The sequence below is a fragment of the Xiphophorus hellerii genome, chromosome 14 (genome assembly GCF_003331165.1).
Source record: "Xiphophorus hellerii strain 12219 chromosome 14, Xiphophorus_hellerii-4.1, whole genome shotgun sequence".
Classification (NCBI taxonomy): domain Eukaryota; kingdom Metazoa; phylum Chordata; class Actinopteri; order Cyprinodontiformes; family Poeciliidae; genus Xiphophorus; species Xiphophorus hellerii.
In genome coordinates, this window is record NC_045685.1 from 14,197,331 (window position 1) to 14,219,200 (window position 21,870).

Genomic DNA, 21,870 nt, shown 5'->3' on the forward strand with positions numbered 1-21,870 from the left:
CTGAGGGAAAGCACCTGACTAGCGGAATGAGTTTCACATTTGAATCGGATCAGATGCAATCACAGGAAGAACCTTCTTAAGGAAAGTTATGGGTACAATATCAAGCTAGCAAGAGGAGGGTCTTAGTTGATTTATAACTTCTTCTAAGTTTTCATGGTTGAGTTGGTGAAATTTAGCCATTTCCTCCACATTTATTATGTTTGTGTATAGCATCGGTGCTGGATTTGGTGTTGATATGCAGGCTGACCCTCTTAATTTTTTCAATTTTCTCTAACAAGAAGTTGACAAATCCATTGCAGGCCCTGCAACAATTTTTTAAGTGCTGATTGATAGCGATGTAGTCTCTCTTTGTAGATTCCTTAATGAACTTGCCGTCGAGTTTGAACGCCATTTTTGTTCATTGCTTCAACAAGGGCTTCAATTACATTTTACAAGCGGAGTTAATGATCCAACGCTATTTTCACAAATTGTACCCTTAAGATAGGACAATTATGCTTCTCCTTTAAAAGATAAATTTATTTTACAAATTTTCACTCATTTTTACTAGGAATGCCAATAAATTGAACTGGCTTTTTATACATTCGCAGCAAAACAAAAGTTGTGTTAATGCATATTAACAGTCAATTTTTAGCTCTTCCTAATATGATGCGGACAGCTATCTTTTTAATGCCGACAATTTTAACTCCTCAAACTCTTCCTGTTTCCTCTCAGTCTGGAGAAATCGACATAGTAAACCACACCACAGGGGATCGTTGCCACCTGAAGTTTGCTCCTTACAGCTACTTCTCACGAGACGTAGCCAGAAAGGTCAGAAAGAAGCGGAAACGGCTTGACGTATTTATTTCTTCTTTTCTTTTTTCTTTTTTTCCTGTTCTTCCGGTTTTGAGCTGTGTTTCTGTGTCTCGTTGTTTATAGGTGACAGGAGTGGTGATGGACAAGGACGGAAAGGCCCACTATGTGCTGTCGGGCACGTGGGACGAGAAGATGGAGTTCTCCAGGGTCATGCAGAGCAGTCGGGGAGGAGAGAACGGCACCGAGGGCAAACAGAAGACCGTATATCAAACCCTGAAGGCCAGAGAGTTGTGGAAGAGAAACCCTTTACCGTAAGTGGTTTTGGTTGCAGAGTTTTTACTGCAAGGCCAGAGGCTCTGCGTAACTATTTAAGGTAATTTCAGTTTGTTTAGCTGTTGTTTACCTACCCTTCTGTTCAAGCACTCACTTTAGTCCTCAAACGACAAACCCAGTAGTCATCCTGTAAACGTTAGTAGTTTTCATCAACACTCAAGTTAAAACGAGTTTCATTGTGCAGCACATTTCAGCAGCGAGGCATTTAAGACTGCTTTACACCATAACAACATAATGCAGTAAGCAAGCAATGAACATTACATTTTGTCAAATCAAACAAATACACCTCAAACATGTTAAACAATGTTCCAGTTAATACTAATCAAAGGCAACTCCAAACAGGTGGGTTTTTAACCTTGATTTAAAGAAACTCAGTGTTTTGGCTCTTTTGCAGTTTTCTGGAAATTTGTTCTAAATTTGTGGTCTACACAAACATGGAGATATATAATGTGCAAACTCATCATGCTGTACGGAGTGACGTTGCTTCAAGTAACAACTTATTTTTAAGTGACTCGTTGTAATAACTTAGCTGTAAAACACGATCCATGGAGTGTCCCGATACACAGGTAATTACAGTGCTATTGTCTGACACCAGTGTTCCTACTGCTGGAGTAGGAATACCAGCTGTGAAGAAGCACACACACGCCTCCAAATTGTGCATAGACTGGTTGCTGAAAGAGTGAGGAGAGTTGTGAGTTTTTTCTGGCTGCAATACAAACTCAAAACATACCTGTTATGTTGTCAAAGACAAACTCCAGCTTCTCACATAACGATGTGTTCTGTTGAACCTGTCAAACCACCTGACGTAGTAATTTGGCTAAGGAGCAAAAACGGAGAACAGGATAAAGTTTGGCTTTCCAGATGTAATTTCACATTTGGTTATCCGACAGATAAAAATATAAATTTCTAAAGACTTACGGGGATTTTTCTACTTTGCTTGAACTGTTGTCCATATTGTGAACAGTGTTGTGTTTTCTTCTCTCTGCCTTGAAATCCAGGATTTTTCCAAGAAGAATTGCTTTGTAATCCTGCATAAAAAATATGGAAGTTCCTTATTATTTTAGAAGATGTGACTCAAGCACTATTAGTACCTGGTTTACAAAACAATGTAAAAGTAGATGGTGACTCCTGTTTTTTACTTTCAGGATTTTTTATCTTTTTCTTATAATATTTGTAATTTTAAGATATTTTCCAAAACAACATCTTTAAAGTAAATTTTACTTTAGAAAATCCCCACATTTGTGTAATTTGCCACGATGAGCCGAAGGTCTTTGTGTTTGTGAGTTTTTGCAGATGTACATCCGACTCACTTTGCACCTTGTGTTTGCTTCTCTCTCCAGCGACGGAGCCGAGTCCATGTACTACTTCACCGCCCTGGCTCTGACCCTGAACGAGCCCGAAGAGGGGGTGGCGCCCACCGACAGCCGCCGCAGGCCCGACCAGCGCCTGATGGAGGACGGCCGCTGGGATGAAGCCAATGGCGAAAAGCAGCGGCTGGAGGAGAAGCAGCGCAGCGCCCGGCGTGAGAGGGAGCGGGAAGCGGCGAGCCAGCGCGCCTCCAGCCAGTCGGAAGAAGGTAAGAGGAGAAAAGCGTACGCTCTTCGTTTTGTGTTCCTCTTTGGCTTGCTTGGGGAAAATCCTGGAGTTGATGAGGTAAAAACAAATCTCTGTGATCCCGCCCTTTTCTCTTCTAAAAGCTGTCGATGAGGACTCTTTTGTTGATCACTCCATGAAAAGCAAGTATCCCTCTTTAATCTGCCAACATCCCCTTTCCTTACGCTTAAATCGCCACCTATAAAGTCTTCCGTGCATGTTTTCACGAGTTCTCCCTCTTCCAGGTGCTCCGCATGACGCCTACAAAGCGCTCTGGTTCGAGAGCTGTGAGGACCAAATCACAGGTGAGCAAGTTCACATCTATAAGGGAGGCTACTGGGAAACGAAGGAGCTCGGCAGCTGGGAGGGTTGCCCGGACATATTTTGACCCCTGAAGCGCTCTGCGGAGACTGACACACATCAGAGCTGGACGGACAGCTTCACAAAGCCCCGTTTGTCCCGATTGGACGGCTGCTCCCCTCCAGCGGCTCTCTGTTCTAAGAGATCCTCCTCCTCATCCCGGACGGTCACGACTGTCTTATTCAGAGATGCGAGAGAGATTGAAGGATCTAGTCTTCTGTGTCCAATCAAGTCTCAAACTACTTTTTTCCTCTCGCTGTTGCATATCCAGGAGGATTGGGATTAAATGTTTTTTTGTTTTTTTTATTATTATTCTTATTGTCGAGGGGTTTCTGAGTTGGCTCGGTCTGAAGAAATAAGCAGTGCTTCCAAATTTGTCGAGTCTGTGCCCAAGTCAAATCAGGTGGAGAGATTTCTTTCAGTGTGCTGTGATAAAATGATCCACAGAACTATCTGCTCAGATAATAACGCTAAAAAAGAGGGTAAAACCTGGCTAATATATACAGTTATGTTAAAATATGCTTACACTTTCATTGAAATGTCAACTGGTGGCCTTTAAAATGTTTCTGTTTCTCTGATTTAGTGTCTTAATGTAAAGAAGTGAAGGTCTGCTTGTTTGTGTGCTTGTGGGTAAGACATCTTATCTGCTCTTCCATTAATGAAAAAAACAACAACATGGCGACTGGATTACAGTGCGCGCGAGAAAAGACTCGATCATCTAGAACACTTATCGACCATCAACACTGTCACATTTTATAGATAGATTTTTTTTAAAACAAGATTTAAAGGAAGATATGACTGAAAAAGAAATAACTCGGCTACAAGGTTTAAACATTTATCGCCTTAAAAAAGAGCAACCTGCTCTCATCTGCTCTGTCGTCGCAGCTAAATGAACAAAAATGCCTGCATTTATTTGGTGTTTCATGTAAAATACATGTTAGAAATGACAGAAGTCTCATTCACTCACGCAAGACGCCACGTCAATATTTGTTTTCATAAGTAAATTAAATTTACTTATAAAGACAAATAAGTATTTGTAATTCATCTGATTTACTTTCAGATAAATTGCAAATAAAGAAGAATTAGTTGACAAAGTATGGGACTCAAACGATGACTATAAAGCAAATATTTGAGGCAAAAGTAAACATCACAAGCCCACTGTATGTCTGATGGAGAGTTAGTTTATATGCAAATATAATTTAACACCAAAAACATGAGTTGAAATGTTTCCTTGTGTGTGTGCGTATGTATGTGCGTGTGAATTTCAAACTTTGTAAGTGTACTTAAAAATTAAGAGTTCAGACACAAAGATGTGACGAATAACAATGAATTTATAAATGTATAGAAATTCACATTATAGTATTGACAATTGTAGGGTTTTTTTTTTCCAAATGTTTGGTTCTTGTAATGTGGGAGGACTGTCTTCATTTTTCAGAAAAAAAGGGAATTCTGTACTTGACCGAGTAGAGACTTGACATTGTTCAGTATTTTGTATTAACACAAAAGAGAATCTGTAATAAATACTGCAACGTCAAATGTTTTCTCTGCCTGCTCGTTTATTTCAGTTCTTTTAATAGTTGCGTTTTTAATAGTTAGCCGTCCTGCCACCTTTTACACAGCAGTCTAAAAACATTTCTAATGATACTGTTTGTACATCCGCATTATAATTTTAATAGAATTATTTCAGTCATGATCTTTGTATACACAAATATCATGTTTGTGTCTTGAATAAAATTAAGAGTAGTATCTTAAAATATTAGTATAACACATGAAAGCCATGCAATGAACTGAATACATAAAATGTGAAATGTTTGAAGATAAATATAACTTCAATATATTTGAGGTTATATTTATATAACTTCAAATATAAAGTTTGATATTTGATATTTACAGGGTTCACAGAACCCTGTAAACATCTTGGGTTCATATTTAGTTTTATTGTAGTTATCAGTTTCCTTTTATTCACATCTTAATTTTTACAAATATTATCATCCCTGTAAAAATGTGGATAACTGAGTTCAAATACCTCTGGTTCAACAAATATTATTACTGTTGCTAATTTATTTAACACTGACATTTACAGTTATAATACTGTTATATGTTTCATTTATATTTGCTACAAATAAATATGGGCAATATTTATGCTTGAATTAAGTAGGTATCCAGCGCTAATTGAGCAGAATATCACACCTTTTAGTTGTACTCAGCCACGTCACACACAAGCTGGTTGCAGCTTAACCTTACCATAGCCTTATGTTGGGATAGTAATAATAATTGTAGTAATAATGTATTTTTTGGTACTTTTCAAGACATCATGGACACTTTCCAAGAAAAACATACATTCAAAAATACACAGAAAAATGGAGGAGGGGAAAAAAAGAAATGAAAAATGACTGAAAAAGGGATGATGCTCTAAGCTTTGGAGATTTGTTTTTACCACCCATATGGTTTTACTCACAGTGGCAAAATAAACTTTGGTCGTCCACCAGCTTTGTTATCTAACTATTTATAGACGGAAATGTTATCCGTCTATAAATAGTGACACATTTACCGTTAGTATTGCATGTTCTCTCATCTTTCCCATTTTGAAGCAAGGTGGTCATGTGTGTCACATATTTGTAACCAAAGACCTTGCTGATTTAAAATCTTAGTATCCCAATTTTAAAAAACAGAGTAAAAAAAATAAAATATATATTTGTTTTACTCTGTTTTTAATGTGTTGATTTTTATTTACCTGCATCACTTCTGGTGTTAATAGTTGTTGCAACTTTTACTTTGTCTGAGACTTCTTGTAATCTCTGGAGTTTTTCAGCCAAACTTATCTTAAGGTACTTTCTGCATCTTTACCAGGAGTACCAATAGTTGTGCATCGGTGTTGCAAATCCTCAGTCGGCCCGTCCTGCTCTGCTCTCAGCTAGGAGAGCTGTTCCTTCCACTCCACACATCACAGGCGCCTCTGTTCTCTTGCTGTGTCATGCTGGCAGGTTTATCTGAAAAGCCCGCTGGAACCTACCATCCCATCCATGCACGGAGCGTGCAGAGAACACGGTGAGCTGGGGGGCAGGGGGCTCGGGGTTCGGCTTGAACTCTTCATTTGTTTGCGACCAGAGGAAGAGAGGGACGTTCTGTGTTTCCACCGTCGGGGACACACCCTGCCTGCCCTAGAGCGGTGCAGTGTGATGAGAGGCTGAGAGAGACCATGACAGGCGGCTGCAGCCTTGTAGAGAGGGAGGGATGGGAATGCTGAATCAGTGAAACTACAGAAAAGGTCCAGGAGAGGGTGAACGAGTGGGTAAATGGCAGGGAGAGAAAGGTAACAGGAGGGGTAGGTGGCAAAAGATGAGCTGCATGAGTCCTTTTCACTCATTTAATCAATAATCTATGGAGTTCACCACTATTTCGGCCATGTCTGTGTTTTTCAAAGAAACTTTAAGCTGAAGTAAATCCCAGTGGTGACTTTTGTTTACTTTGGCTTAAAGGCGACATTTTGCGTTTACAGTTAACACCAGCCCTGAGAACCAAGGTAAGATTTCACAAATCTATATTTTTCTGTTTTGTTTTGCACTGATTGTCCAACCCCAGTGTCATATTGGCTGCTTTTTTTTTTGTTTTGTTTTTTTTCGCATCGATGCACACTGAATAAAACATGAGAACATAAGCGCCACCCTTCGATCTCTTATTTTAACTCTGGTTTTCTCTGTCAGATGCAGGTAGATGAGCCGGTGCTTTTGCCCAGGTTGTCCCGTGTCGCAGTTTGTGGCGGCACGCATGGCAATGAGCTCTCAGGAGTGTACTTGGTGCGAGAGATGCTGAAGACGGAGAAAAGGAAGAAGGACGGGGAGCCCGCGTCAGTGCTGATGGTGCTGTCCAACCCTCGGGCCATGCAGCAGTGCAGCAGATACGTTGACACTGACCTGAACCGCTGCTTCACCCACGCAACCCTCAAGTGAGGCACTGTTTTTGTTGCAAAAACCATCCGCTTGTGTCACCGACACGTTGTTTTAGGTCATCAAACTAATTCAAATACCACACAGAGGAGCTCTGTAGGTTCAAAACAGAGTTTTTAAATCATTATTTATTGTGTTGGGAGAAAAAGTTCTTCAAACAGATCTGCATCAATGTAAAAGGAAGTAATTTACCCTGTTGTTAAATTGTGACTCAGCAGATTTATTCTCCCATCCATTAGTTTTTTTTTATCTCTGGTTGGGTGTCAGAGGTACCAGCCTAACCATAAATTTAGCTTTTTATTGGGAAATCCCTAAGCAGACTGTCCAGGCACCAGTTTGACACTATAAGCTCAACCTCAGTTTGGTCCTGCTGCAAGAGAACAATTCAAAACTCCTTAACAAGCCAACCTCTGAATGGCTCCAAACATAAAAACTACTGTTTTGATTATGTGACATGACCTTGAACAGGCCATTTGCTTGTATGTTAGAAAACTCTCCAATATGGGTGAATCAAAACAATTATGCAGAGAATATTTTTTTTCTTTGTGGATATAGGAGGTTGAAACAACCATTTATTAGATTTCAGGGGGAATTAACTTTTATTTATTTTTTTACCTGCGAACAGGTTGACTTGGATTCCACCTTAACCTTAATAAATAAAATCATATATTAAGTTAGTACAGCACTCCATTAACTAAGGTGCTTGTGTCCTAGTGGCCCCATATCAGAGGGGGCCCCCTATGAGATCTTCCGGGCCCGTGAACTGAATGCCCTGCTGGGTCCCAAAGGCAGCCGGGCGGCAGTGGATCTCATCTGTGACCTCCACAACACCACCGCCAACATGGGCCTGAGCTTCATCGCTTATTCTGACTGTGACTGGATCTGTCTTCACATATTCAGATACTTGCAGGTAAATACTTTAAGTTTTCAGTTTCGACCTGAGTAGAAATAGTGGACATATTAGTCTAGCTGTCGGCGCTGCGTGTCTAAAACTTTTACCGTGATGTTTGCAAACCGAAAACTATAGCAGGCTGTGTTAATGTTAAATATGATAATTTCTTATCATTCAGTTCTTTATGTGACGAGACTGAAGTGGAAGCTTAGAAGTTACGCTTAGCATGGCATTGGAACAATTTCCACGACAAAAACACAAAAATATCACTTCCTTCATCAGAATATCCTACCCGTTTAAAATGAAAAGCTATCGCAGATGTTTGCAGTAATCCTTTGCTGAGAACTCTATATTCAAGAAAGAATTTGATGTAAATTGTACGTTTTGTGATTCATATCCTTAAACTGTTGCCCACTTGTTTTGTCCCTTTGTTGATGCTTTTTGGCAGAATCTTTGTGACTTTATCCACAACAACATAAAGGCACAATTTATGCTGTTAGGGGAAAATTCTTACTTGGCCTCACTAAAAGCTCAACAATTCAGAGTTTTTCATAAATCTTTTATTGTCACTAGCTAAATATCATTTTCATTGTTCCAGGTAGGGAAAGCCATGCCTTGCTGCATTTTACAATGAATATAAGTTTTATTTATTTATAAGTTTTATATCCCGACTATCAAAGACTGACAAAAAATAGCTATTAAAACAATTTAAATCTGTATTGCTTTAAATGTACAATTGGGAACTGAAGCCCCTTAACTTTTTCTTTATCTTGAATACTGTTTATCTGTATTTATCTGTATTTGTTTTTTCTTGAGGCATAACAAATGTTTCACTCTGTACATTTACATACAGTAAATACAGTGTGTCTGCGAATAAAGTAAAAAAAAAAAACATCCAAAATGAGGTCGATAGTTTTAATTTATCGTACGATTCATTGATTTATCGTTTATCGCGACAGGCCTAGTTGGTGAAAATAGACATTTCGCAGAAGAGCTGCAGAAAGAAAACAAGCAGATTCAAAAAACGGTGGAAAACCTGAGGATAAAAATTGAGCGACTCACCGGCAGCAGAAATAACAATGTAAAGGAGCTGGCAAGCAGAGAATGAAATGCTGGTAAATGCAAACGACCATTACAAGAGACAGATTAGAGCTCTGAATTCTGAATTGGAGGAAGCAAGATGGACAATTAAGCAATTGAAATGCGATTATGATGCAATGTCAAGGTTAAATGTGATCCTGGAATGGACACAGGTCACAATGAGAAGAAATGCAGAGGATTCACTGAGAGAAAAATCCAAAAAACTTTACTGGCATGAAATGGAGAATGATGAGCTTAATAAAGAAATTGTTTGAAAGTCAAGCTGGACAGGATTAAATCCAGGGTGGCAGAAAAATCTAAGGATGTCCCGCAAATTGAAAAGACCCTGGAGGAAAGCGCAAAAAAAGACCACAAAAGAAAACCTGGAAGAGACGCCGAAACCAACAATGTTTCAGAGTCGGGCGTGTTTTTATTAACGTGTATCAATTGGGAACTTTAACATATTGGGTGCCACCCTGGATTTTTTAATTTCTGAACAGGATCTTTGGGGGTCGCTGGCACCAGGAGCCTTGGGGGACACTGGCGGCAGCAGAGGGAGAACTTTGTCTGTATTAAAATACTTAATATAATTCATATTATTTATTTAGATTTGATGTTTTGATGTGTGCACTTGGATTTCTATCAATTTATTGAATGATGGTTTGTGTAAATATTTATCAAACTGAATGGCCATTCAGGTTTTATATAGTTTTTTTTCTTTTGATGTTTGTTACACAAATTCACTGATGTCAACATAATATTTAACACCTGTCACAGTTTCAAAAGTGGCTGCACTCAAGTGTTCCAGAGAAGCACTTGCGATTTGCTCCATGGACTCTGAAAGCTGAGGTATTTTTTGTTTTCGGATGAGGATAAGAACAGTGATGTATGAAAGATAACAAAACCATTTATGTTAGCCAAGAAGCTGCATGGCCAATTGCAGGAGAGGAAGGCAGCTGAGCTAGATGTGCACTGGAGATTTTTGGAGTTGACAGTAATATTTGTCACATTCTCTCACCTGAACTGTGGATCTCTGAAGCTTCTCGAGGATTACCTCTTGGCTGTTTCTCTTTTTAATCCTCACCTTGCTTAACTGGTCACTTTGTTTGTACTTTAACAAGTGTGTAAATGTTCAGGTGATACCAATATTTTCTGTAAGCCAGTGTACATAGTTACTTTGAAATCAAAGAAACAAGAACAAATTGTACCTTTGTAACAGACTGATGGTAATTGTGCAGAAAGATTAATTTCAAACCGGTTCCTTGTTAAGTTATCTGATAGGAGTACACTCAACTCTGGTTCATGCCTAAAGTTTTTAAATATTTTTACGTCTGGGTGATTCCTAGATAGATCAGGTCAGATTCGCTAAATGATCACAGTGGTCAGAAGATGAGATAAACAAAGTACAAATTAAAACTTAAAAAAACAACTACAGGAAACTTGAACAACCATTTCCATGAAAATCGTTTGTTTATATAACTTTGGGTTTATTCTTATACTTTCTTTTAGAAGCAGATGCCGGATACGCCAATGAGATTCATCCATTTTGATGTCTCCACTAAAGAGTCATATTCCCTCGATTCCATTGGAAAACACGGCTTTGGTGAGTTTTTGCCTTTTCCTGTTTCTAACATAAATGTATCTGAACCCACTGAAAGGATATTTGCATTTAAATCCTGCTTTATGTAGCCATGGAGATTGGTCCTCAGTCCCATGGGTGTGTCAAGTCAAACATTTATACAGCAATGAAAGAAGGCGTGCAGCACATGCAGGATTGGGTCCGCTGTTTTAACTCAGGTGAGTCCAATGTGAGCATGGCTCAGTTACCTGTATGCAGAGGTGGGTAGAGTACTTTAAAATGGTACTAAATTAAGCAGTATTAGTAAGAAAAATTAAATATTACTAATTACTAGATGTTCACTCGACATACAGAGTAACAAAGCATACTAGAGAGACCAGAGGCTGCATGAAGCGTAAATTTGTGCAGAACTTCCTATCCCTTTGCCTGTTGCTGAGTCTGTGAAGAACGCAACATCAACAATCTGCAACATTCTCCTCTGTGAGCAGAATACTATTTAGTATATTTAGTTAATATTTAGTTCATGTTTATTTTAAATGTGGTACACATCAATATTAAAAAGAAAACATATTCTTATCGACACCATTATATCTATCATAGTACATAGAGTATTTTTTGCAAAAGCAAGAAATAATTACTATATCATATTATTCCAATTTTATTTAAATGTTTGTGTTCGCACAGTGAAACTGTGGTATTTTTTACTGAAGCCCCTACCCTTCCTAACATAATTGGGGCCTCCAAATGCACGGCCTGCATTGAAATGCCTTGCAAAGCAGTATTTCAAAAGAGCTTATGTTTTAAAAGCAATAATTAATTTGTTGTTAAAAGCTTACCGTTTTTTTCTGGTAACAAACTGCCATGAAGTATAAATCAGATTTTTACTTTTGTGTTGAATGTCTGTTTTATAATATATTTATCATCGATGACTAAAAAAAAAAAAACATTTTCACTTTTCTGTCGTATTCATCAACTGCACAATTCTTGTTAAGTAGTATTCAAAAGAGCAGAAGAGAAATCTCATGGTTTTTGAACAATTACAATATTTGTTGTAAGCTGTTGCTAGGAGATGAGTGCATTTATTAGCCATGTTTAGCACACTGAATAGAGGAAGTCAATGTAAGACAACATGCTAGTTATACCCCACACGCCACTGGCAGCATTTAGGTTAACATTTGCATTTTGGCTAATTTTAGCTCATACACTAATTTTAACATATTGAATGGAGAAAGTCCATGTTACTCAACATGTTTGTAACTATCCACATGCTATTGAGTACATTTAGCTAATTTTAGCATTGTTGCTAATTTTTAGCATGAGATTGCTGGGTTCCAACCGATGGGCACACTTTAGCGGGCCCCTAGAAAATCTAGTTTAATATCAGAATTCAATGTTTTTGTTTAAAAAATGGCACCTTGTGTCTATTTTTAAAAGCTTCCATGTGATTTAAATCATTTTGGCTTTTTGTCCTGCTTGTATCTTCAGGTTGTGTGTTTGATGGAGGACCAGTCGACGTGTTCACCATGGTTAAAAACGTAGATTATCCCAGAGACGGCGAGACTCGCAGCATTATGGCAGCCATCCATCCACGCCTCCAGGTACAGCCTGCTCTGAGTAATTTGCTAAATAAAAGAAAAGCAAGCAATATCTTGCAAAACTGCAATTTGAGAAATGGTATCTTCTATGGTAAATTTAATAAAATCTTGGTAGCTTCACGTATAAACGCAACGAGAATGGAAAACGTTAACAGTAAAAACATAAAATTGCTTTCATATCACATATGAAGCCTAATGTTGATGCAGACTTGGTAGCTTGGTGATGAATGAAAGTCCAGCCTCTGCCTCACTGAGTGAAATAATTTCTCATAAAAGTAACACTGTTAAATAAAAATATGACTTAACGCTAACATTTTTGAAGATGTTGCATACATTAAATTCAGGTTTGACAACTTTTAGTCTTTCAAAATACATATCCAACTTTAAATTATTAGTCTCAACTCAGGCCTCTAGCTCAATGTAACAACCTAAATATATGTTTATGCTGTTGGATTAACTTTTCGTAAATTAAGTTATATTACTTTGTCTGTAAAAAGGCAATTTTTTAAAAATTTTTGTAGAAAATTGCTGAGTTTTGAAGCTCAGGAGAGCGGCTTCACTTGAATGACAGTTGCTCTTTTCTTTCCCATTTTAAGAAGAAATTACCCTTTTTGTGACGCATCATATTCCTACCCCAGGAGTTCAAAGATTATTTATTAAAGGTTTCTGCTGAATTTTAACTTCCAGAAATGGACATTTCTAGTTATTGTGTAAAAAGTTTTGGTTTTTGATTTTCCAACTGTTGACTAAATGTCCCTCAATTAAAGGTTGGATTTTTCCACGTGATTTTCTGTCAAGTTTTGCTGTTGCAACAAAACCAGGAATTTATTTGAGGAAATATAGGTTAATTTATTTATGAATGACCCAAGTTGACGTTTTAATACTTCACCGACATGCTCTTGTTCTAGCTTCCTCTGGAGCTTCACCAGTTTGAAGTTGTAAACATTTCCATGTTTGGTTTCATGTACAACATGGCGTCCCTTTAGGTTTTAAAACCTCAAAGTGCTTTCTCTCACAGGACCGAGACTTTTGCCTGCTCCACCCTGGAGAGCCCCTCTTCCAGGCGTTCTCAGGAGAAACGATAAAATACAAGGGCAACGAACCGCTCTACGCTTTCTTCATCAACGAATGCGCTTACTACGAGAAAGGCATCGCTCTGTCCCTGGCCAGAAAGAAGCGTGTGACCGTCCCTTCTATCCGTGTGCAAACGGATGAGGAAGAACGAGCGAGTGAGCAGAGTTTTGCTTCAGAGGAAGAGGAGTGAAGACTTTCTTCAGATGAGACTCGTGTGAAATGATTTTTAGCAACGTTTTTTTTTTTATTTATTGAAATGACAACACGTACAAGCCTTGCACATACGCACACGTATTTACACACATAGCAACAGTTTCACTTTAGGTTCACAAACATCATGTTTCAACAGTGCATTCAGGGATAGAAGAGCCGTTTGTGTTTGATGTTTGGATGAGTAAAATACAATCCAACTCAGCAGAACGTTTGTGAAACCATTCAGAAATGTCATGACACTTTGGAAAATGATGCTCATCTGTTACCATCCAGCAAGTGTGTTTATTTCCTCCAAATAAATATATATACATATACAGTACAGACCAAATGTTTGGGCACACCTTCTCATTGAATTCAATGAGAAGGTGTGTCCAAACTTTTGGCTCAAAGGTTTGGACACACCTTCTCATTGAATTCAATGAGAAGGTGTGTCCAAACGTTTGGTCTGTACTGTATATATATTTATCTATCAATGTAAAATTACATCAATATTCAGGATATGATTAGAGTAATGTAAACTTGCAGAACAAATTCAGCAGTTCGTCCACATATGGCCTTAAAGTACATTCATAATTTATAAGGGGCAGGCATACTCTCCCTTATTTCTGATGACTTACTTTCACAACAGGGATTTTTAGCAATCAAAGAAACATCAAACACAAAGCAGGAAACAAAACCACAAAAATAGCCAGATGGACAAAACAGAAGGTATTGCGTCACTAAATGACACAAATTAAATGTTTTCCTCTACAAAATCAGATCAAATATGCATGAAAAGTAACAAAACAACATACTTTGTATATATATATAAAGAATAAATAAATCAAGTTAAATAGCAAAAAGAAAAAAAAAGCATCAATGTGGACATTTTGTCAGGACTAACATGGATGCAGTAATAATCTTTCACTTTAACTTCTCAGTGACAAAGCATTCTGCATCAAAGCCTCTGAAGATGATTGACTGAATGCTTTTGTGTTTTGCTTGAAACATTCAGTACTTAAGGTGTGCCTGTCACACAGGTGTGGTCTCATAACTCTGAGACAACCACTGAATTGAAATTCTTCACTGTAACTTTGAATAAGATCATAGGAGCAATTGTGAAATAGCAGAAATTATGGAAATATGCTTCAAAGTTCATTACCTTTTGTTTTTGTTTTCTTTAAGAACATACCGATAAAACATTATGTACTGATTATGTACTGATGTACATAAAATCTGTTTTGAAACAGATTTTAAAGATGTCGTTATAGCCAGAAGACTTATTAATCTTGGGTTCCAGATTGGAAAGATTGAACTGTATTTCCTTTTCTACATTTTAAAAATTGCGTTAAAAAACCCCCATTGATTTGCTTATATGTTGCTTCGATAGCTGAACATCAACCACAAGCTTTGTGCAGCCTTCAACAAGTTTCTACCATGACTCTACCGGGATGTTTGGCCGCTCCTTTCGAAAGATTCAATGCTGCTTTTAAGCATAACTCACAGATTTCCTAAATAGATAGCACTATGCCTAGAAGCTTGGAATACGGCGGAGGTGATGACTACAAAAAGGGTAAGGTTAAAGGCCAATCTGCCAGGTGGCCTTTTACCAAATATTACAGGAGACAGTATGCGTTTCATACTGTAAGTGTACTTTTTCCCATGGGTGGATTAGAGAAAGATTCACAACAATTTAAAACCTGAGCTTCCAATTCTTGTTTTTACTTATTGACATTCTTTGTTGTATAATCATTCCGACCTGGTAACAAGAAAAACTGTTAAATTAATCGGTAAATCCCAAAATGACATTCATGCCAAGGAGTGTACTGTACGTAGACTTCTGACCAAAACTGTTCCTTCCTTATTCTGTTTGATATGTACAATATTTATACAAATAAAAAAAAAAAAAAAAGCTCAAAACAATTTAAAGCACACTTGCTTAGATTGATAACTGGGTCTAAAGTGACGTCTGTGGTTTTTTTTTCCTGAAATCGTTAACACCACTTGGCTCTGAGAAGTGAACAGGCAGCATTCTGCTCAGCTGCTTATCAGATGAGGATCGTCAGAGGCGTGCGGTGTGCATGCACTGCTCACTCAACAGCGTGAAAAAATCACAAGGAAGGAAGCAGCTGTCTTACAAAATACTTAAGAACCAAACTTACTTGAAAGAGGCCGCATGAAGGTTGAATCCTCTGTATCTCAATCAAATGAATGCGTCAAACTAAAACAGGCAGATGAATTTTCACTTTGTAATTTAAGCCACATAATGGCTTTCCTTTGCTACTGCTAGTGGTTGGGGCTGTCTGTTCTTTTCCACTTCAGCAAGATTCTTGCTCAATATGAGGGATTGCTGCAAGGTCAGTGACTTGAAGCAATCAATTATGATTTCTTAACATTTTGCCAATTGGCGTTATAAACCGAACCCGATTGCAATCCATTATAACTAGAATTTTTGCATAAAAGTTAGATCTGCATGTTTTGTAAAGGGCTTTCAGATGATAATTGTTGTAAATTGGTGCAATATAAATAAATCGATTTGAAGATCAAAAGCAACAACCGAAATAATCCAATTCTGCAGCGCAAGACTGAAGTCAGGGCGCTGCTGTCTAACTTCATAAACGTCCTCAACAAGAGCAACCTGCCAAAAACACCCGGCATCCGTGTCCTGATTTTTGGCACTCTTCCACTATGAGGATGTGTTTTTTTTATCTCTTGTGGTGACATGGATCGTTTAATAAGAGATTCTATGCATATTTAGGTCAGGACTGTTCAAATGTCAACTTTAAAAAAACCTTTTCATTTCGTGCCTTTGTTTGGGGAGCGTTTGGCTCAGAAACGTCCTCCCAGGGCATTGCTTCGCATGACACTGGTTGGTGCAGTTGGGTCTAACATGTTTTTAATCGTCATTATTTTTTCAGCAGATTAAGTGATGCAGTGCCAATGACACACAAAGCCACACCACAGGATAACAAACCTCCACCTTGCTTTGCTTTAGCTGACTGTAACAACCCAGTGAACTACACTTGTGGAGTTTGTGTTATTGTTTTCAGAAGACATAAAAGAAAAGGTGTCACTTTTAAAAGCATTGAGGAAACCTTGTTTTTACTCTTGTATAAGTAAATTATATTAAAGCTTAACCAGAGATCCAGGCAGGATCTAAATTTTTAAAAAAATTAAAAATCAGCTAATTTTCAGTGTTTCTGACCTGGACATTGTGCTACACTCCACTTATCTTTTCACATCAGCAGCCCTAGAGAAAAAAAATAAAAATGAAATGAATGCAGCATACCTTAGGGTTTTTACTCTAGACTTTAAAACATAAGATGGGATAGAAACCACATATTCACGCCACCCGGTAGGCAGTCATGCGGTAGTAGTTCTGACTGTGACTGCGCGCCGCCCACACCAGCAGCGCGGCAGCCATCATGTGCAGGGGCGAGGAGATGAGGGCCAGGTACAGGGACCAACCCAGGGAGCCGTCCACCTTGTCAGGAAGCATCGACACCCTGTGGAGCAGGTCCATCCCAGCCAGGTAGCAGCACACTGTGGCCAGGGTGCACAGGCCTGTAAAATGCAGGATGACACAGAAATCTGTCAAGAGTTTGCTTTGCTAATCCGGTTTCTGACATGAATCCTGAGAAAAATATGCCGCGGTTAACCGAAAGGCGAAAACATAAATGGACGCATGGGGGAAAACAGTTTGCATTTGTCTTAACGATCCTGTTTCCTGGGGTTGCCTTTTGTTCTGTTCTTTGTCAAGACGATTCCACAGTATTTCACCATCTGTGACTGAACTCCAATCAGTCATGCTCCAATCCATGCTGTTGCATTCTTGGTATGCTTGTATAGAAATGGAAAGTCGGTCACTTCCTAGATGAAAATCTGAAGAGGCTTTGATAAGAAGCTGCAACGTTGCTCACCGAATAAAATGACCAAACCACAAGTTTTTACTGTAGTCAGTCAATGAACTTTCTGTTCAGCATCTCATTACTCTGTTTTATGCGCTTACTTTGGGTTAGATGTTTTCCATTTCTTTATCTGTTTTACGTACACATTCACTGGCCACCTTATTAGATACACATTTCTAATTGGTTATTATAAAACTAGTGAATCGGTCAAAGGGCCTGAAACTTAATGAATTAGGCATTTAGATTAGATGAAGCCAACCCATTGAAGTTCAAACTAAGCTTTAGATTCTGTAATAAATTGGATTGAAGTGTCTTTGCATGTCGGTTCTACTTTTCTGAGAGGGATATTTATGCCCACTCGGGGGGGGTGGACCGAAATGCAGACGATTAGTGAGGAACATTTTTTGTGGCCTAAAACATCTTGTTGATGTCAAAGGAGTACAGAAAAATTAGCTTAAGATGACAGACAGGCAGCAGAAGCTCAAATAAAACTCTTTAGTACCAGTGTATGGAGAACACTATCTCAGAATGCTAACTTTGAGCCGATGGGCTAGCAGAAGAGCCCACCAGACGCCAGTCCTGACAGCTAAAATTAGGAAAACTAAACATACAATTCACACAGACTCATCAAAATTGGACAGTAACAGATCAGAAAAACTTTTGCAGGTTGATTTGAGTTGCTCCATTCAGGGTGGCAGTGGTGTACCTGTGTGGCATATATTTTGTTAATACATTTTGAGTCCCAAGCAAAAATGATGTCCAAACTTGTACCAGAAAAGTTAACTATATACTGTACCTATAAGACCTATATAAGATGTAGAGCCATAATTCTACATCTTAAAGCCAATGACCATAAAAAACCCTTAAGAAATCTTCAGAAATCTGTTCTAGAAGGTCTGGTTTTATGGAAGTTAATTAAAGCAGGAATGATGTAATTAGTTGTTGTTTTTTTTACAGTAGCCTACTATACATGCTGGCACATAGTCAACAGAAAACATTGACAAGTAGGTCACCCTTTGAAAAGTTTGTGCTGACATCTTATTTAAAGTCATAAATTACTGACTGCATTAATTGCTGGCTTGAGATGCAGAGAAACCGGTCTTACCAGCCAAGAGATGAAGAACTCCGATGCCCAATGTGGGAGTGAGACTTCTGCAAAGGCAGGCGCAAAACCCAATCAGGCCCGCCAGCACAACCAGACCGAGAGACGCCAGTGGGAGCAGAAATTGGCATCTCCACAAATCTTTTCATAGGAGACACGTCATTAGTAAACCACACTCTGATGAAGAAGTACATGTTCATTGTCATTGTGGTCGTATAACAGGATGATTTTGTTGTGTGTGTCTTCTGAACGTACAGGTGCGGAGCATGTCCTCTCCACTGTTGTGGTTCCCTGGCTCTTTGTATTTAGGGGTGAACTGCTCCGGCAGAGTGAAGTTTCGACACTCCAGCAAGATCTTTGCATCTGAAAGTCACCATAGATTCAGTTGTTTACTTTGAGTACAAGTCAGAGAATGCAGTTAACTGGTGCAAAACTGGGTGTAGTGTGTAAAAATGCGACATTGTTGCATCAATCCGTCAATTTGCCAATCAGTGGAATAACTGTATTTATGCTTCATTAATGAGAAAACACAAATTGCAGCCATGTTGGGAGATTCCACTTCAAATGTTAATCAAATTCGGTTGAGTTATTTGTTCATAGCTCATAAACCAATGGTATGTACCACTTCAGTAAATAAGTTATCCAATAACATCATGTTCAGCCAGACTTTTTCACTTTATTGTGGTGTTAAGGCCCCTGTGGCAAAGTTGGGCTTTCTCCTTTTCTGTGCAACACTGATTCCTGATATGAGACACCTGGGAACCTTCTTCTTCTTCTTTTGTTTTTTATTGGCGGATGGCAACCAACTGAAGGTGCATTTACAGTCACCTACCAGACTGGAGTGTGGTCATCAACGATCTCAGAGGGAATTTAATAATACACCCCTCAATGGTATGCACAAATGTGCAAATTCACATCCATACACACTCACATATATATATTATGCATGTGTGTATATGCACACGCATACACACACACCCCTACATACATACTTTAAATGCGATTACATAACCCAGTGTTTTTTAAAAATCTAATTAATTGATTTCTAACAGAATTTGATTTAATTCCTAAAAGATTTATCATAGAAAATCCTATTTTCTCTCTAATTAGTATCGACTTTAAATGCTGACGTTCCTCTGAATACTTATTACATTCTAATAAGACATGTTCCATCTGATTACAATAATTACAATAATTACAGGTCCCTGTTTCATGTTTCCCTATTCTGAAAAGAGAACTATTGAGTCCAGTATGACCAATTCTCACCTGGGAACCTGGTTGGTTTTGGTTCAACCTTGAGTGCCAACTCTGCTCTCCTCCACAGGTATGTTGCTGCTTTCGCTTTGCAAATTAACTTAATTGCACATCACTGCACTTTACCATGCTCCATAGACTTCATTAATGGCAAATTTTGGTTTTTAACTGTAGTTTGTGTTGAATATGTTTATTCCAAAACTCTTATACATGCGCATATTGTGACCTTTGAGTCTGGTCTGGTATGTTTGCAACTATTTGCTGCTTATTGCTTTTCTAGTAGAGCTCATATTGTTTTGTCATGGTTCTGAGTGTTTGGGTGAAAGTGAGCACATGGGCTGCTGCACTGGTACCAGAGCTGCGTGCCGACGGCCACCGACTGATGCACGGTGGCCAGGATGCTCAGCACAGCAGGCGATGACAAGAACAGTGGCGTCGCGTTTGTATAATAAAAAACAAAACTAATAAGAATGGCACCTCGTTAAATGTGCTTGGGGAAAAAAAAAATCAACAATCGAACTGATATTGAAACGAAATGAATGTGGCCTAACCCTGCCTATCCTTCATCAACCTGCAGTGACTCATGTTTTTGGCACATGCAATTCAGTTCATTAGAATAGATGATTCCAGGTCCAACAGCTATGAGTCACATCTGCAGTGAAAGGTGTGCAGCTGGTATGACTGCAGGTGTGTCTCAGGGCAACTGGGGCAACTAGGTGTGTGTGTGGGGGGGGGGGGGTCACAGCCACATACCTGGCTCCCTGTTCCAGTGGGCAGAGGGTGGGACGAGCACGCACCGCCACCACAGCCCCACGGTCCCGTTGAGGCGGAACAGCGTGTCGCTGTAGGTCTTCTCGTCGAACTCCCCGGTCATGAACTCGTCGTAGAGGGAGCGCAGCTCGGACACGTTGGCCTCGCCGCGCACGGTGGGGCTGCTGTACTGGTACCAGTGCTGCGTGCCGATGGCCACCGACAGATACACGGTGGCCAGGATGCTCAGCACGCAGGCGATGACCAGAGCAGTGGCGTAGCGGTTGTCGACCATTGTTCACCCAGACGGACTTAAAGGGGATTAAGTCGGCGGGGGGTTGGTCTCGGCTCAGGCGGTACACGGACGCGTTTCGGTCCTCCAGTTGCATCCAGTTACTCCAACATGGCTGATTGTGTATGATGGAGGAGAGAGTCGCACAAAAATAAAACAAACTGTAAAAGCGAACTATGTTAATGATGGCACCTTGTCTCTTGTGCTGGACAAAGCCCTGCGGACCGGCTTGGATACGCCATCTGTTCCGCTGTCCCACTTCCACAGACGGTGGGTGTCCTGCTGCAGCGACAGTCCGCAACAACAACAGCCCCTCCTCAACGGAAACAATAAATCAGTCCTCGGTAATAAAATGTGTTTTATCCCCCAAAAAAAGAATAATCAAGGCAGATTTCACGAAGAGTTTATTTTTAGGATGCTCGGTGCACCAAGGATGCTGAGTACACGCTATAATCCCTGCGTTTTCCTCTTCCGGTTTACCTTTTATGGTATAAGCAGTGGCAATACCAAAATAAAATCCGCACAGTTTTTTATCAGATCGCCACAAACTGAGAAATTCCCACTTCCCACAGAATCCAGTTATTAATTTCATTTTTAATTGTTTTAATTTTCAAAGAACTGAGCTGCTATAATTTTAGTTTTTTTTAAATTTTTTTAGCCTGATCAGTAATTTGGGAACTTTATTGTTTATTCAGATGCTGTTATGTGACAAGAAGTATTGCAGAACAATTAGAGTTGACTGATTTAAGAGTTAAATGAGCAAGGAAACAGTTCTCTGGATGAAAAAACTCCCAAACCTGAACCGCTCATATTAACTGTGATATTGAAATTGCTTGGCTTCACTGGTAGCATTCCCAAAGATCTTCCACAGTGAGATCAGTCTTGATTGTATCTGCTCTCTTGTTTTTATTATTTTTTAGTCTGAAACACTGTTTGTCTGAAGCTTTTGTTCTCAGATGGATTTTTCTCACTACCATAGTTGTTGCTAATGATTAGTCACTCCCATCTCAATATCTGGCCTGCAGAAAGTCCCTTTTGCAAGTAAGTCCTGGCTTTTCTTTGTGCTACCAAGGCAATGTCTGGTAAATAGGATTTAATGGTGATAGAGAAACAATGACCAACAAAGA

At 39.1% G+C, this 21,870-nt stretch overlaps 3 protein-coding genes across 6 annotated transcripts in view; 2 read left to right on the forward strand and 1 right to left on the reverse strand.

Annotated features, from left to right (window-relative positions):
- Positions 1 to 9,784, forward strand: part of LOC116733086 (oxysterol-binding protein 1-like) — a 27,073-nt gene extending 17,289 nt beyond the window's left edge. For 2 of the 4 annotated variants that reach the window (XM_032583784.1, XM_032583785.1), the window contains exons 13-17: positions 712 to 807; positions 916 to 1,103; positions 2,466 to 2,701; positions 2,823 to 2,861; positions 2,964 to 4,615. In XM_032583784.1, the coding sequence (XP_032439675.1) occupies positions 712 to 807; positions 916 to 1,103; positions 2,466 to 2,701; positions 2,823 to 2,861; positions 2,964 to 3,106 (702 nt within the window). In that variant the 3' untranslated portion in view covers positions 3,107 to 4,615. Of the gene's footprint in view, positions 1 to 711; positions 808 to 915; positions 1,104 to 2,465; positions 2,702 to 2,822; positions 2,862 to 2,963; positions 4,616 to 9,774 lie in introns of those variants that run through there. The other 2 variants (XR_004341938.1, XM_032583786.1) reach the window with 2 other exon arrangements.
- LOC116733088 (N-acyl-aromatic-L-amino acid amidohydrolase (carboxylate-forming) B-like) lies at positions 4,723 to 13,772 on the forward strand. Its single transcript, XM_032583789.1, has 7 exons — positions 4,723 to 6,601; positions 6,783 to 7,024; positions 7,740 to 7,935; positions 10,507 to 10,600; positions 10,687 to 10,794; positions 12,062 to 12,174; positions 13,190 to 13,772. Exons 2-7 carry the CDS (start codon positions 6,783 to 6,785, stop codon positions 13,433 to 13,435), a joined length of 999 nt encoding a protein of 332 aa, XP_032439680.1. The 5' UTR covers positions 4,723 to 6,601; the 3' UTR covers positions 13,436 to 13,772.
- A 1,325-nt stretch (positions 13,773 to 15,097) lies between these two features.
- LOC116733089 (claudin domain-containing protein 1-like) lies at positions 15,098 to 21,226 on the reverse strand. The gene is made up of 4 exons (XM_032583790.1): positions 20,455 to 21,226; positions 18,703 to 18,810; positions 18,451 to 18,588; positions 15,098 to 17,001 (listed from the first exon to the last, which is right to left on the reverse strand). Exons 1-4 carry the CDS (start codon positions 20,744 to 20,746, stop codon positions 16,781 to 16,783), a joined length of 759 nt encoding a protein of 252 aa, XP_032439681.1. The 5' UTR covers positions 20,747 to 21,226; the 3' UTR covers positions 15,098 to 16,780.
- Between the last annotated feature and the right edge of the window lie 644 nt (positions 21,227 to 21,870).